Source organism: Lissotriton vulgaris, chromosome 7 (genome assembly GCF_964263255.1).
Source record: "Lissotriton vulgaris chromosome 7, aLisVul1.2, whole genome shotgun sequence".
NCBI lineage: Eukaryota > Metazoa > Chordata > Amphibia > Caudata > Salamandridae > Lissotriton > Lissotriton vulgaris.
In genome coordinates this window covers 573,526,635-573,543,998 of record NC_141695.1, presented here as the reverse complement: position 1 = coordinate 573,543,998, position 17,364 = coordinate 573,526,635, and the positions used below count along the sequence as shown (strand labels likewise).

The 17,364-nt window shown below is 42.4% G+C and overlaps 1 protein-coding gene across 1 annotated transcript in view; it reads right to left on the bottom strand.

The window, feature by feature from the left end:
- The window catches only part of LOC147702045 (T-cell antigen CD7-like), a 211,958-nt gene extending 195,942 nt beyond the window's left edge, over window positions 1-16,016 (bottom strand). The window contains exon 1 of the mRNA XM_086928744.1: window positions 15,894-16,016. Within this exon, the coding sequence (XP_086784870.1) occupies window positions 15,894-15,987 (94 nt within the window). The 5' untranslated portion in view covers window positions 15,988-16,016. The remainder of the gene's footprint in view (window positions 1-15,893) is intronic.
- Between the last annotated feature and the right edge of the window lie 1,348 nt (window positions 16,017-17,364).

The following is a 17,364-nucleotide window of genomic DNA, read 5'->3' as shown; positions in this document are numbered from 1 at the left end:
TTCTTAATCAAACTCAAGGACATTCAATTGGACACTTATGAACAAGTGTTACTATGTACGGCGGACGTCAAGTCCCTGTACACATCGATACCCCACTCCATGGGATTAAAAGCGATGGAATATACATTGACACGCACTGATTTTGAAATCCCAATGCATATATTTCTGATGGAGCTAATACACTACACACTATACCAAAGTTACTTGGAGTGGCAAAATGAATGGTATCTCCAGCTCACAGGAACATCTATGGGCAATTGCACAGCACCGGCGGATGCAAATCTGGTAATGGCAAGATTTGAAGAAAATCACAGTTTATCTAACTCGACATGGAGAGATCACATAAATGCCTGCTTCCGGTATATCGACAATATATTCATGCTTTGGCACTGTACATACGAGGAGGCCAAAATGGCACTTAAAGCATGGAATAAAATAGATGAAAGGATACAGTTCACTAATGAAATATCGGAAAGTCAAATCACTTTCTTGGATGCTTTAATAACAAGAACAAACACTGGCTCAGAGACGGATATTTTTAAAAAAACGGACAGGAATAACATCTTATATTTTAACAGTCATCATCAAATGTCGCTAAAAACCCATTTGCCACTATCACAAATGATGAGAGATAAAAGAATCGTATCAAACCCGGAAAAATCTCAGCAAAGATTGACAGAAATGGAATCAAAATTTAAAATTAAGAGGATACCCTCCAGCCATTCTAGCAAAAGCCAGACAAAGATGTACATCAATGACTGGAGCAGAGCTATTAAGTAGTAAAGGAAAACCGGAGAACACCTGAGTGATGATAGTTTCTAGATTTTCTTCATCAAGCACAATTTCTAAAACAATTATCATCAAACATTGGCCAATGCTTACTATGGAACCGGATTTCAAGTTTTTTTTTCACAAACACCAATCTTTTAATACACTAGAAATAAAAACATCAGTGAAATAATGACACTGAAAAGCAGAGAAGCCAGGAACACTAACGGAACACTACCATGTATGAACTACAACTATTGCCATGGTATTATCCAAGGAACAAAAATCAATCATCCAATGAAAGGAAATGACATCAAGCTTTATGTAACAGCTACATGCGATACAGAAAATATAACTTACCTACTGAAATGCTCTTGTGGCAAGGTTTATGTAGGAAAGTCTGAGAGAAAACTCAAAGTTAGGATAAATGAACATAAATAGCACATTAGAACACAGAAAACCAAATCAACTGTCGCAACACACTTTATGGAGGCAAAGCACAATATATCTCAACTGAGATTTCTCGTCTTGGAAGTCATCGAAAAGAAGGAAGGAAGAGACAATAACAAACATCTTCTTAGAAGAGAGAACTACTGGATGATGAGATTGCAATCATGCAGACCGAACGGTCTCAATGAGCGCGTTGAATATGCCAGTTATTTATAAAACATTATCAATCCCGCTAATTATGGAACATCTTTAACTTTGATACTTGTTCTCTTCTAAGGAAACATAAAGTTGCCATGCAAGAGAGAAAAAGGTCTTATAAGAATTGATATTCATCACTAATGTATTTAGATTAATTTACATGTTTATCATTGAGCATATCTCACCAGATATATAAATAGGAACACTTTACACATTCGTTAAATTTTGTTAAGAAATTTATTTGACATGGTCAGCGTTTTCCAATTCAATTTTATTTTTATCTGATTATCTTTTTATTTTTCTCGACACTTTTAGCTTAATGTTTCATTCCCCTCTTTGTGAATTTCACCTCGAGTACATTCAAGAAGTCAACCAGACAGTCTGTTATCTATATCCATTAATTATTACAACCACTAGGTTTTGGGTGTAACGTAACATGTCATTGATCCTTGGAAACATGGCCGCCTCACGCATTAGCGGTTTAGTCCTTTGTCTAGATTTATTACATATACCGGAAATAAACAGACGATTCTCACTACAAGGATCAAGCTGATTGTTTGTGGAATAGCAGCACATTGCGGAGTCGTACACAACGTTCGCAACATTTACACAAAGTAAGTGAGACCATTGCACCCGTAACAGCTCGTAACAGCGTGCATCAGCGTTTGCCGCCATGGAACTAATGGTCTGTTAACCCGGAAAATTTGATTCTTTGTAGTTTATTTTGGTTCAACGCGATACAAACAGACGAGTTCTTCTGACTCGTAAGTTACATTGGTTCAACCATTAACCCCAACTGGTAGAACACCACATTTTGCTTATATTTTTTCACAAACTTGCTTTTATCACACAGTAGCCATAACTTAATAAATCCAGAGCACGGGGTCACACGTGTAAGGTGCTATTATAAATTCATATAAATCCTGCTTGGAGCCTCCAAAGTCCCTTTCTGGCTGCCTTTCCATGGTGGTGCGATCACCATGAAAAGGCAGTCAGATAGGAACATCCTAATCCCTATGGCAGTGCCTGTGCAGGCAACACCCTCATGGTAGGGATAGGAGTCCGACCCCTGCCCCAACAGGATTCTTTATCCTGTCTGAGGCAGAGGTCTGTCCCCCAGACTGCTGCAGTCTGACCGTCTGTATCGTAATGCGGCGATTGGATCGTTGGCCTGGTTGTCGGCCTCATCCAAATGAGGCCCTAAGTCTTGTAAGCTACCTGGAGTTATTAGACAGAATCATCCAGAATGACAATTCCTAAGTAACATTGAAGACTATGGGCACCAGGTATTAAACTATGTACATGTGCTTGTTTTGCTTTAGAAAATGGGCTATCTGTAAGAAGTATATTCTTTTACACCTTCGGATGTTGCTTATTTTAAGCAAATTATGTCTTTTTTGGCAAGTGTTGCATAAAGTGTATACTGTTTTTAGTAGATACTTTTAAAGTGTATTTTGCACGAGTGTTTCACTGTCTGCCAGCAGTGCGGTACAGGGTAAACTGTCTCCAAAGAGTGAATACTTTTTACAGTACCAACTTCCCATCTCATATCAACTTCATTTCTCAATGTAGGTGGGATGAGTGGCTGGGGTTTCATACAGATAAAATCTGTTCATAGTAGGGCATTTGTTTCAGAACAGACGTTTAGTATTTTTAAGAACTTGGCTTTCTCTGAACAATTGTATACAGATTGAACACTGTATGCAATGATGGTTTTCCATATATTTGTGGTTAATTGTTAATGTGAACTATGCTACCCATGAAGTGAATGTTATAGGGTAATGTGGCACATAGACCATGCTTAATACACCTAAGGGAGTTGTTTCTGTGCTAATATCAATGATACCTCATATGCTTCTGAGCTAGTTTGTATTTACTTTCAGCATTCTAATGCTATAACTGTTTATAGAGCAATGTGTACAAAATAAACTTTGAATATGGCATCAATGATGTCATTTGAAATGTCATCAGTGATGTCATAGAACATTCCATGATTCATGTAAGGGGTGCATGGCAGGGGTGTAAGTTATAGCTCTGCTAACTATAACTGGTGAATTTCTGTGTTTTTCTTTTATTCAAAACATTAATGTTGTCAGGGACAAATTCACCTAACTATAATGTTACTTTAACCTTTGGGTTTTTCAGTAATGTTTTTTTTACGTAAAGTAATATTTTATCACCATACGTTAAGCCAACCTCAAAAAGCATGACAGCGGGCCAAGTGCCCCCCTCCCCGAGACTAATTAAGCCAATTAGGCCCTCGGTGACCCATGGCCTTATGTTTTTAAAGGGAAGGTGGGCCTAGGGGCTCCCTTCCCTGAGCCTGCCCTGGGTATCCGATATGCCAGGGCCTTTTCTTATGAGAGTGGAGGACAGGGTTGCGTGGCGCTCCACCAGAGCCTTATTATGCCCTTGGGACCCCATCCCCCAGTGTGTTTTTTTTTAATTCAAGGGGTGGGGGTCCTCTTGGCTATGAGTCATATTAGGCCCTAGAGTTTCCATCGCCGAGCATCTTTTATATGATTGTTAAGGGAGGGCCAAGTGGCTTCCCTCCCTGGGCCTCATTAGGGCCTGGGAACCCAATCCCTCAGGCAAATAATTTTTTAATTAATAGGGAGCCCCTCCCCAAACCCTTTTAGGACCTTGGGGCCCAACCCCAAGGGTCTCTACTAAAATTAAAGGTAAGAAGGGCCACACAACCCCCCACCCCAAGTCTTGCAAGGCCCTAGGGCCACATCCCCAGGGCCATTTCTTTAAATTAAATTGAGTTGGTCATGTGCGCCCCAGCCCTAAAAAGACTCTGGGGACCCCATACCCCAGGGATGTGTATATCTTTTGAGGAGTGGGGGCCATGCGGCCCCTGTACCTGATCCGCAATCCGCCCCATGGACCCCTTCCTCGGGGACGGGTCTATATTTTTTTAAGTTGGGTGCCCACCCAGGAACACCCACCATTTACTTGTTGGGTGCCACAGGGCAGCTCTAACACCCCAGCTAGCTCCCCACATGCAGCAGGAGCCAGCATTGCTCCCACCCAAAGGAAACAGCTATTAATACTGCCCCCCCGGGTAGGACCAATATTTTGATCGGTTTCCCTGCCTGCTTCAGTGTGGGCAGGGAAACAAATCAAAAGCTGTCTCCAGCCTACGGGGAGCTGAATTTGTGGTTTTTACCATTTGTTGGGAATTTTTAAAATGCTCCCACCAAACAAGAGCAAAGACAGGTTTCCCTGCCTGCGCCAGTTGTGGCAGTGAAACTGCTACATCCGGGGAAGGTCTCCCCGGGACATTGCATAGGAGCCAGCCCCAGGAGATGGGGTACTCGGGCCACTAATGACTCATAGAGGGGGGCTGTATGACTCCCCCACCCTTTACGTAATTGGCCCCCAGGGGCCATTAATGGCTCAGGGAGGGGCCAGTGTGGCCCTTCCCCATTTTGTCAAATCCTGCCCGAAGTGGGCTCCACTGAACCTTTTGAGGCTCAGGGAGTGGGGCTGCATGGCCCCCTCTCCATTTTGTTAAATGTTGGCCCATGCGCTGGATTCCCAAGGGCCTTTATAGGCTCACCCACATAAACAAATGTTGGCCCCATGGTGAGCTCCCCGTTGCAAAATCACAGTAAATGTGGCCCAGTTTATTTCCTTTTTGACGCCAGAAGAATTCCTCTAGGTCCCCCCAATGGTGCCCAGTGGGTCAGGGTATCTCTACCCTGCCCCCTTATATTTTCTTTTAAAATTGGTAAAGGACAGGGGCCCCAAGTCCCCAAGTCCTGTAATGGCTGCCAGCAACATTTTTCTCATATGGCTGGCAGCCAATAAGAGCTTTTGTTCCCACAGGAGTAAATCCGGCTGGAGCAAGATGGCCAAAGAGGAAATAAACTCCCTGGACCAATCAATCAGAATGCTCTGTTTTTAAATTGGCATCCCCGAAAGAGTTTCTCGAAACACTTGCAGACTCAACTGTCCAGATATACAATTATTTTTCAACCTTAATTTCTCAAAAACTACTGAACAAATTAAGACCAGTGTAGCCTGTCTTAAAGAAGTCTATGGAAAACTCATGGGGATTTTGAGTTTTGGGCTCTCCCTGTTTTCTCAGCCCCTGCTTGACGTATCACCCAGAAACTTTTCATGCATAAACTAGTCAAAAAGTAGCACCTGTTTAGAAACTTTCTTGAAGATTCATCAAACGGTGCTAAAGAGAATAGCAACAAAAAAATGTTTTTTTTATAGGACAGTTGACCTAGCTTTAACTACCTAGTGGCGACTGCCACTAGGTAATATATATATGAAAGTCACCACTCTGTAGTTATACCTAGGATAATTAGGACCTAATTACCATAGATTTTTTGGTTTACTAATAATTTTTGGCACCTGTTTGACAAAATGTCACAAAACTTTCTCAAAATAAAAAGTTCTTCCCCCTCTGCTCCTTCCTAGAACGTTTTGGGGTGATCTGTCAAGCGCAAGCCAAAAAAAGGAGAGTTCCAAAACGCGATCTCTCCATGCAATTTTCATAAGGAATTTTAGAAACTATTGCAAACAAAATGGCTAAACGGAATTACACCAAATTTAGAAGAAAGTTAGATCTTTACCCAGAAAGTGTGCTTTTTGTGATTTGGTGTAAACCCTTTCAGTAGTTTTTGAGAAATTAAGATTAAAAATGTATAGATATCTGGATGGTCAGGTCACACAGACATGCAACTTCAAATAATAGAGCAATCCAATTGGCTTTTGTGCCAGCCTTCCTGCTATTGTGGAAGTGAGAGGCTTCTGTAAGTCTATCAAGGGCTCACATTTTGATTGACTGATCGCAACAAGAAGAGATATGTTGTGTGAATGGTGAGGTCCAGTGTACCTGTGACTTTATATAATACAGTGATCTGATTTGCTGAGGTTTTTTTGTGTCAGCTACCCTACTGTCGTGGGAGTGAGAGGCATCCATACGTCCTTTGAGAGCTTGCAGTCTAATTGGTCGGCAGCAACAAAAAGTGATAACTTGCACCGCTATTACAGGACACAGGATTATTAAATATTTAGGATCCCATGTCAAAACACTTGTTGTTCACCCAGCATCCATTATCAGGTCTTTATTCTGAGAACTGGAATCTATTGACTTTTATACACAGGTGAAAATTATTACTATAGAAAATTTACAAATGTGTCGATTTTAGGCAAATATAAAAAAGATGTTCCCATTTCTGTGCAGACTCTCTGGCCAATCTGCCTATTAATCCCTGCCCGAACTGCTCTTTTAAATCCAGTCCTCCTCACTGTAATTTAGCTGCCCCTAGGTTGCCACTAACCCCAGAAAAATATATACATTGTGCTCTTATAAACGCCCGATCCCTTGTCAAACATAGGGATGAGGTCGCTGAACTTATAGCCACTCAAAATCTCGACATCCTGTTTATAACTGAGACTTGGGCAGACTCTGCTTCTGGCCCGGATTTCAAGATAGCTACTCCTGATGGCTATTATGTCACCCGACTAGACAGATCTTCGGGAAAACGAGTGGGTGGGTTAGCTATCATACATCGTGCTAACCTGGCTCTAAAAACTGAGCCAATGATCCATGATTCCATGGAAGCCTTATGTTTCACCTTTACTCTTTCCCCCACTCAAACTTTTAAAGGCACATTACTTTACCGACCTCCCACCTCACGCACATCTTTCTTGGAAGCTCTCAATCCTCTATTAGAACCAATAGCTGCCTACAAAGAATATACAATACTGGGTAATTTTAATTTTCATTTAGAAAATCATGCAGATAAAGATACCATCAAGATTATCTCTGATTTTCAAGCTGTAGGTCTAGAACAACAAGTCTCCTCACTTACCCACCAAGCTGGTCATACCTTGGACGGATTATTCACAAATAATCCATACATGAATCAACCTACGGTGATCCCACTTATATGGACTGATCATTCGGCAGTCATATTTTCTATTATAATTAGGAAACGCAAATACGACGCGCCCTCTGCACGCTCACAGATTAAATGTCGTGACTGGAAAAACATCGACCACCATGCCTTTAATAATGCACTAAAAACTACTAAATTCAAAGACTCAAATGACCCAGGTGAGACATCCAACAACTATGTGCGCTGGCTGAACAACGCACTAGATCATGTGGCACCTCTTAAAAAACTGCAGCCTAACCGTAATAAACCTTCTGCTCCATGGTTCTCTGAATCATTAAGGCTTGAAAGACAACGTTGTCGCAATCTAGAGAGACGTTGGCGTAGGAACTACGACAACAACGATAAAGATAGATACAAGACAGCCCTGCATAACTATAAGAAACTTATTACGAAGGAAAAATGTAATTTCTACACCACACAAATAGAATCAGCTCAAAACTCGAGCAAACAGTTATTCCAGGTGGTAAAAAAGTTATCCAACCCTACGGTTCCTGATTTTACAGAACCTTCTCAAGCCTTCTGTAATGAAGTCGCAGACTTTTTCAAAGGAAAAGTTACAGATATTTTTAATAACTTCACACAAAAAATCTCTGATGCTATAGTTGGCCCAGCTGCTCCTCAGATATCTAGCAGACCAACCCTGGAAAAATTCTCCTCGCTCTCTCAAACATCTATAGAGGAAATTATGAATGCGGTCAAATCAGGATCTCCTATGGACCCTTGCCCCCCAAGTATACTTAAACTAGTATCTGATCAGGTAGCCCCGGTGCTTACCCACATTTGCAACACGATGTTCCAGACAGGAGATTACCCTAAAGTCTGGAAGAAAGTCATCGTGAAGCCCCTTTTAAAAAAATCAACACTAAACCCAGCAGAGTTAAAAAGCTATCGACCCATTGCCTCACTTCCTTATCCCTCTAAGGTATTTGAGAAGGCAATTCATTTACAACTCTCTAGCTTTATTGATGATAACAACCTACTAGATGAGACCCAATTTGGGTTCAGAAAGGGTCATGGCACCGAGACCGCCTTGATAAAAGCAACTGAAGAAGTTAGAATAATTCTAGACCAAGGCAGTACAGCAATCCTGATACTCTTAGATCTATCGGCTGCATTCGACACGGTCGACCATAACATCTTGATCGACCGTGTCGATGCCATGGGCATCCAAGGCAAAGCAAAGACTCTCCTGGCATCTTTTCTATCAGACAGAGAACAGTCTGTGAAAATGGGTAGCTATTATTTGCCCAATTTCACCTTACCTTGTGGAGTTCCTCAAGGCTCCTCGCTAAGTCCGACGCTTTTTAATATCTATGTATCGGACTTAGCGAGGGTGATCAAGTCATTCGGCATAGGAATAACATCATACGCCGATGACACTCAATTAGTCCTGGCTATTCATAGGAACGGAGCTGCAGTGGCCGCCAACTTCCAGGAAGGAATGAGAGCAATTTGCACTTGGATGGACCAGAACTGCCTTAAATTAAACTATGACAAGACGGAGGTCATGCTCTTTGGTGATCTGACCCCGTCTTGGTCACCAGTTTGGTGGCCAGCAGAGCTGGGAGATCCTCCTCACCCAGTGCAAAAAGTTAGGAACCTCGGAGTTCTATTCGATAATAAGCTTACTTTCCATAGCCATGCTAATGCAGTGGTTTCGGCGTCCTTTTATACTTTGAGAATGGTAAAAAAGCTTCTCCCTTTTCTTCCTCCAAATTCAGGTAAAACCCTAATGTCTACACTAGTCCTCTCAAAGATTGATTATTGTAACGGACTATGGCTGAATGCACAGGAACAAGTCATGAATAAATTACAATTGGTGCAAAATGCTGCAGCAAGAATTTTAACTGGCACACCCAAATTCTCATCCATATCGCCCATAATTCGCCAACTTCATTGGCTGCCTGTGAGAAGCCGTACAAAGTTCAAGGCTTTGTGCATCATTTATAAAACACTGAACAATACCGGACCGGACTTTTTAAAAAAATCCATCACTCCCTATAAACCCAATCGTTCCTTACGCTCTGAGGCATCCCAGCTACTTCACATCCCACGCACTAAGAAAGCAACATGGGGCGATAAACGCTTCACAATTGCTGCTTCTAAATTGTGGAATGAGCTCCCTCTTAATATTAGATCAAGCTCTTCCCTACTTATATTTCGGAAGCACATTAAAACGTGGCTTTTCAACCAGTAAGTTATGTAGGAGCTCTCTGCAATCTTAACGAACTCTAGCGCCGAGACACCGGAAGGTATTTGTGCGCTCTAGAAATTTTATAAATAAATAAAATAAATAAATGTTTCATAGTGTTATGTGTGAAGTAGGAGTTTGAACAAACGAGTACCAAGGGGGTATGACATGTTGGTTACTGGGATGTGTTCCCCACTAAAAATTAATGTGTGATAATTTGAAAACCAGTTGTTCACCTCCAATTTTCACAATTAAGTTTAAAGGCAAGAAAGGCTGCAATAAATGTGCAAACAGGGTTTTCAAATAATACCAAACAACACTTGAATTCAGGGAATGTAAGAAACGGGACCTGAAAAAAATATGCTGCCTTTGTATCCCAACACTCACCATGAATTGATAGATCCTTCACTGGCATAAAATCTGCCGGATTAGAGTTAGCTTTAAGTATTGAGTCTTAAAGTTATCCAGATTAGTGTTAGCTCTAAATATTGAGTCTTAAAATTATCTTATATTTAGATGTCTACTCATTATGAATTTTGTGAATTCCTAATAATAAACCAAAGTCTCTACTCAAAAATAAGGAATAGGCAAAAACCTACGGTTTGAAAAGTTAACTTTCAGGTTAAGTTGTCTACTGTAAGTAAAGTCTTAAATTGGACATATATTTCTTTATGGCCCCCCATGATCTCCTCCTCGCATTCCCTCACTACCAGGGTTTTAAGTGGGCCGGGTCTCACCGGGTCTGAGCAAAGGCAATTGTTTAAATGGGGGCTCGAAATGGGTCTCTATCGGGCTCTGTTTTGTGTCCTGGCACAGGCGGTCCGTTGTTTTCTGAACTGCAGTGACAACAGGCACATTGATGTGCGCTGCTCACACTGCTCACTTCTCTCTAGTGAAGTTACGACATGACGTCATGGCCGGTGAGCGTTGTAGGGGAAGGGAAATCTTTTAAAGAGAGTCATATTCTCTCTGGATTTCCCTTCTCTTTTTTAAATGCAGGAGCCGCAACATCGTTGTGGTGTCACCAGGGCTTTAAGTGCAGATTTTTCAATGTTACATACAAGCCATTGTTGCTGCTTATTTATCTTCCATTGACTAAGCCAATAGTCCTTACCTGTAGGTATGATTTTACTTTTTGTATCACATCTGGATGCAATGACAGAAACAGCAAAATATCAGTCAGGTGGCAAACTATGCTAAGCACAGATTTTTAGGTTACGTGTTTTTAAGCCGTGCCATTAATTACATTGGCCACGCCCTTTGAGAGACCCCCACCACCCCAGTTTTTTCATCCCACTTAAAGCCCTGTTCACTACTACCCAGCAAAGTTACCATCACCTCTCCATATGCCCTCTCTCACATACATTTCAGGTTGACTTTACGAATTCACTTAGCTATTCACATAAAATACAGGTCCGTGCTTTGCAGCAGACATATTAACCCTCTGCGCTGCTTTATGGCGATTCTAAACTGTCATTAGGCAAAACTTCATTTCTTTCTCTAGCAGGAACATTAATCACAAGAGTTATCTTGATAATTTGATTGCTGCCTGGAAGCTGCGCACACGAGGAACTCTGCAGCAGGTGCTTTTAAATGGTAAATTATTGATGAACACAGCGTCCCATCTGAGGTCAGTGCCTAGTGCGACTGCACCTGTCGCACCACCCGAAAGCCGGCCTGAGTAGAGGCGGTTGGTTATTGCTCTGAGTAACCGAGTGGAAAGGCAGAATGCCTCTGATCTCCCACACATGACGTCTACTTTGCAATCTTATATTAAGAGTTTCCGTCACAGATTAGTTTTTTCAAGCAGCTCTTTACATAGCAGTTTTTTTGTCTGCAGCAGCCACTCTACAATCAACCACGTTTCCGTCGTGGAAAAGTGTGTCTCAAAGCAAGTACAACTAGAACAGACGTGTACTTTCTTCATCGCTGCCCTGTGGCTGATGTGGCTTCAGAAATACTTTTTAGAGCAGGATGCTTTCAAAAGTGGTTCCAAGAACCTAGGGTTGAGGACTGCAGCACAGACCAAATGTGTGAATGTTTAGCGTTCTTTGGTGCATGTTTTTGGCCATAAATGCAATGCAAAAAAACAGTCTCATATCACTTTTGGCTGGTGCTAATACATGCCGTTGGTGGTAAGCAAGGCACCGCTTCACCATGCTTAATTTGTAAAAGAATAAGTGCTGGAGTCCTATGTTTTTCTTAGAATTGCATGGCTGTGCAACAAGTATTGGGGGTGCTGAATACAAAGGCTGGGCATTCTTGAGTCCACCTCATGCTTCTTTAATCCATCACTGAACTCTCACTACCTCTTTATCTCACTCTTGCTGGCTCTTTTCATCCCTGCTGCTTCCGTTTGTCATTGCTTTTAAGTTGTTCTCTTCCACTTTCTTTCCCACTTTTGTGTTTTCTCTCTCTTGCTCTGGGTCACATATTTGTGGTTTTGCATTTTGTTGTGTTATTGGCTTGTTGTTGTTTATGTGGTTGGGTTTGTGTGCTGCATGAATTGATTGTGTTATTGTCATGTCAAACTTTGGTTCCTGGCTTGCGTTCTGTGTTGACTGTTTTGTTGTGTCATGTCACTTTAAGGTAATGATGTGTTGTTGTTTTGCTCTGTATTATGTTATTGTGTTGTGCTCTGTTTTACTATGTGCTTAATTTAGAGGTGTTTACAAATGCTGCTATATTTTTAGCCAAATGAACATGGACAGGGACTAATATTAGAACACCAGTAGATTGCCTCTTTGTAGTCCTGGATAAAACTCAAACTTGCAACTACTGAGATCTTTACAAATGAGCAACATTATCATTTTCCTTACTCTCTGTAAGGTAGATTGGACATTGGAAACTGAAAGACTGACTTTTGGAATATACATTAAAATATGGTTTCTCTTATAGAAGTTGTTGAACTTGGGCCTTTCTTTAGGGTCATCTCCAAACTTTTTGCCTTCACCCCCCTGTTTTCTGAACCCATTTTATTGACTTTTATGACTCTGCACACTTTACCAATGCTTGCCAATGCTAAAGTGCTTAGGCTCCCAACCTAAAGCCTGGTAACATTGGCTTGCAGCCAGTTGCCACATGCAATTTACTTGTAAGTCCCAAGTAAAGTGGTACTACATGTACCCAAGCCCGGTAAATTAATGCTACTGGTAGGCCTGCAGCACTTATTATGTCACCCACTTAAGTAGCCTTTTAAACATGTCTCAGGCCTGCCATTTAAGTCATAAGTCATAAGTCATAGATTCTTATATAGCGCGCAAATCACCAAAAAGGTCTCAGCAGGTGAGTGCAGCTTTAAAGTGCCATTTCGACTAGGCAAAATAAACCTTTTGCCAGACTCAAACCTTCCTTTTTAATACATCTAAGTCACCCGTAGGGTAGGTCCTGAATAGCCCATAGGTCAGGGTGCACATATTTAAAAAGTTTGTGATGCACGTTTAACTTTTACATGTACTTGTAGTGAAAAAACTCTTTAATTTGTTTTTCACTACTGGGAGATCTACCTCTACCATACAATAACATTGGGTAAACGTATTCCATTTATTAAGGGCAAACTTTCAATTGGAAGCGGATAAGAATGACTTGTTTGGTGACTGAGAAGATGTAATTTAATAGTAAAGTAAGATTTTAGGTTACAATTTAAAAATGCCACTTTCAGAAACTGGCATTTTCCTGCTGTATTTAGTGCCTGTAGCCTATTCCTGTGTCACATGGCTGGGCGTAGCTGGACTTGGTTTATTTATGCCATACAGCCACACAGTAGATTGATTAGGTGTCCCTGGATGGGCAATTACCTGGCATGATAAGTCGCCGAGCTAGGCACAGCCCAACTTGCAACTGCATAGGCTGTGCCCTGCCTTCACACAAAGGACTTGTTACCATTTCAATGTTCATGCAGCCAGCTTGGAGCCAGCAAAGGGTAGGCAGGGAAGTTCAAGGACATAAAAGGGAATTCTCTACTTCAAAGTGGGAACCAGTTATAAATATTGGAGCCTCAGACCCAACTATGCAATACACCTCTTGACCTGTGGAATAGTCAGAAGGACTGCTGTACTGTTCTGCAAGAGGGTCTGCTATGCTATTGCCCTGCTACCCTGCTGCCTGCTGCCTTACTGGCTGAGTGAAGGACTGGACCTGCATCTTGAACCCAGGACCCCTGGAGTAACTCCAAGGTCTAATTGGCTGGCCTCCTGATCACAGCCTCAGAGACAGAAAAGGCTCCAACAACCTTGAACCCAACACCTGGGTTCTGTCTGCTGTGATTCCTACCCCCCCAAGTGGTCACATCTCAGTCCTGGACCCTTGAAAGTGGGCTTGAAGATGCTCTGCCAGCCCAGCTGTAATCATGTGAGTAGAACCAATGCAGCATAGAAGAGCTGCAACTTGGCGTATCTTCGATGCTGGCTCTTGCATTGCAGCCCACAGTCTATAAGGAACTGCCCACGGCTGATGATTCCTTAACGGATGTCTTCGCATCACAAGCCCTTCATTGATGGCCTCCTCAGTGATGGCGCAGGATTCCGTACTGCAGCCCCGCTGCTTCTTTGAAACACACCGGTGCGCAGCACATCTTCAATTCAGGATTTTGGATCACATGCCCCTCGTTGACTACATTCTCGGCGATGGAGGAATTTGCATCACAGCGAAGGAGCTCACCAGAACCTCCTCTGCACAATGCATCCTTGATGCAGCTTCTCACAATGCTTGGCAAAATAAGGCTTAAAGGAATTTTGTTCAGCTGGCTTAACTGGGTCCCTGTACCCGGCCAGCGCTCCAACATGGTCAGCCTCAACTAGTGACTTTGTCCCAGTCCACTGTGACCAGATATCCACAGTTGACACATTGTGCTTCTAAGCACTGTTTTCACTGAAAACTTTGAAAATGCAAATCTTAGGTTGTGCTGGTTGGATTTTCTTTGTTTTGGTCTCAATTTATCCAATTTTGCTCCATGTTCCTAAATGGGTATGGGGTTTTTCTTGCGTTCTGTTGTCACTTCAATACTGATTGAAGTGAATACTTTACACATTGCCTCTAAGTTAAGCCTGACTGCTTTCATGTCAGTCTACCAGAGAGTTAAGCACAGGTTGATCTGGGGTTTGCTTGTATTTCAGCCTGACAGAGATTGTAGTTGCTACTTGAATAACGTTTCACCTTCGTCAGCCAGTAACTCAATTTCCAACAGTAATTTTTGTTTATGCACCTAATTTACTGCTGGCAAATTGATGCACTAAGCAGGACATTGACACTTTGGTGCATGTTTGAACGCTGGTTGTAACACCATCAGCTGATGTGATTCAAGCCAAAGGGATAACAATGTATTAATTGAACTATTATACGTGTTAAGGATGCATGCAGATTTGCTATTTCTTCCTGCCCTGTTCATAGATATCGATTTACGCATGTATATTTGATAATACATGAGTATTGAGTCAGTTATTATGGTTTGCATAACATAGGCCCCTTAAATGGCCTTTTTCTTTAATATGCAATTGTACTGGACCAAACTCTTGAGTCTTTAAAAGAGTTACACATCATTTTGTATGCACATTTGCAGCCAAAAGCAACACATGCCTTGAAAATTAATTTCTAGATTCTACAACCGTTTATTACTGTTTGGCGCAGGTCCAGCTCTTCGACTATTTAGATCATCAGATACCCCAAAACTGCGTGCTAGAGTGACTAGTTCAAGCTCTTACTATAATGCAATCACTTACCATCAGAATCTGTACAAAGAGCACACGTCATAATAATCTGCTAGGAAGGCCGCACTGGCACAGTAAGGATGCCAGGAGACCTAATACCAGCAAGGCAAATGTACCCCATCCCCTTGATTAGGTAGTTAATTACAGCCACCCATAAATGGGGGGAATGGGGCCCTCTGCACAGCGAGGGATGAGTGCATTAATAGGTATGCAGGACTGAATGTCTTTTACACTGTTTTTTAATACCATAAAGTTAGTAGCTTCAGCACTATCATAACCCTCTGCATACAGATCCTGTTATTCTTCTCTGTAAAACTCATCACCACCCACAAGAACATCTCTTGGCGCTATTCACATATAATGGCAGTTACTTGCTGCTCATTTCTGTGGTAGATTTTTTATCAGGTTCAGGCGGATAAAAGACGGAATGGACCCACCAGAATATGAGCTTGCGCTAGCGTTTAAACACAGATCCCTTGAGTAAATATATCAGTTAACTGAGCCATCAGACCCACTTTAGATGTATACACACATGCCACATGGCTTACTGCTAGGAAAGCCCAAGTGGAATAGCAAGGCTGACATAAGCCAAGGAGAAAATTGTTTCCCCGCCCTTGTTGGAAAATAAAATAATTGGGCGAATTGTACAGTACATACCGGTCAGAGAGCAGCTGCACAGGAGCAGAAACCAGAAACACAGCAACCGCGAGCAGTCTTGAAACAGCAACATGTCTAGGCCAGATGTGAACATCGCTCTGCGCCCTTCCTCATGTGCACTGCTGAGACCGACGAGTGAAACTAGTCCCTACCACCCCAACCCTCCCCCAGACTTCCTCTTCACCGCTGTGCTTATATAGGTGAAGATTATAGAATCGCTTTGTTAATGCTGGTTACAAGACCTAGTGAATTGAAAATCTGTTGGTGACCAGACCTGCAGGTCACGACTCTGAACTGTGGCAGCACCCGCCGCCGCTCAGCTTTTCAAGGTGTTTTTTTACAGCTTTTCGACTGTTACGCGCTGTATATTTATCATTTACTCTGCTTATATGATGCATTTTAACCAGTGGTTTCATCCTATTCGATGGCAAAAGAAGTTTTTTTTTTAATCTAACTGAATACTAATCACTTAATCTGCCTAAGAGTGACCACAACGAGAAAAGCAATCAGACTGAGAGCCTCTGACATGCGTGTTCTACGCAAATTGCCTCCTCATCCTCTCCTCGGCCCTGTCCGTAACTTAATCCAGATATGTCCACTATTCGAAGACTCCAAGTGGACTCGTGAAGGATAAGCCACACCCCAGCACCCTACTCCGAGGTAACTCTCTGGCCACTCTCTGAAAGCGAGCCCAAGAAGAGGAGGCCCACCCAAGCCATATCCTGCTCTGTTGTTTGTGTTTTTACTGGCAGCACTGGGCAGTTTTCCTTGGGTTGTGGATAGAAGTCTGTTCCAAGGGATACGGTGGGCCCCATTTCTTTATCAGGAATGGTGGTGCTGTCTGCCTACTAGGATGCATCTGTGAGCAAGTTAGTGTTAGGTGCTGCACAGATGGGGTAGGTGGAGTTTGTAGAGTTCTGCTATGCAAAACTCTGCGAAGTGCCCAAAAAACTCTGCCACGCTCCTCAAGCGGCAGTGTGGTAAGCTTTGTTGCTCGCACTGATGTTTAGAGCTCAGAGTATGTCCCACACTGTAAAATCAGCACAAATGGCACCATGCACAGCGCAAGAGGGCGCCACTTCTTTCTTCCGCTCAAGTAAATGTTCTACTTGGGCTGCAGCTTCTTCAATGCAAGCAGCAGGCTTCTTAACGCGAGCTACCTGTATTGAGAAATCTAGCCAGGAGGTCGTTTAGCATATGATTTTCCTCGCTGGCAAGCTTAAAGTTGGTGAGCAACATGAGACAAAAAACTCAGCTCTGTGCCACTTCATGCAGTTTTTTGGAACTGCGTGCTTTACGCAGGGCGTGGAGTGGGCAAAACTCTGCAAACTCACCTGGTGGAGCGAAATTCATGGCCCACCCCTACCACAGATGAGAAGAATGGTTACCCACAGGTTAGTCCAGTGGCTCAGGTGAGTGTAGACAGAGGGATCTAACTGAGTTCAGAGAGGTATAGAACAGACAAGTGCCT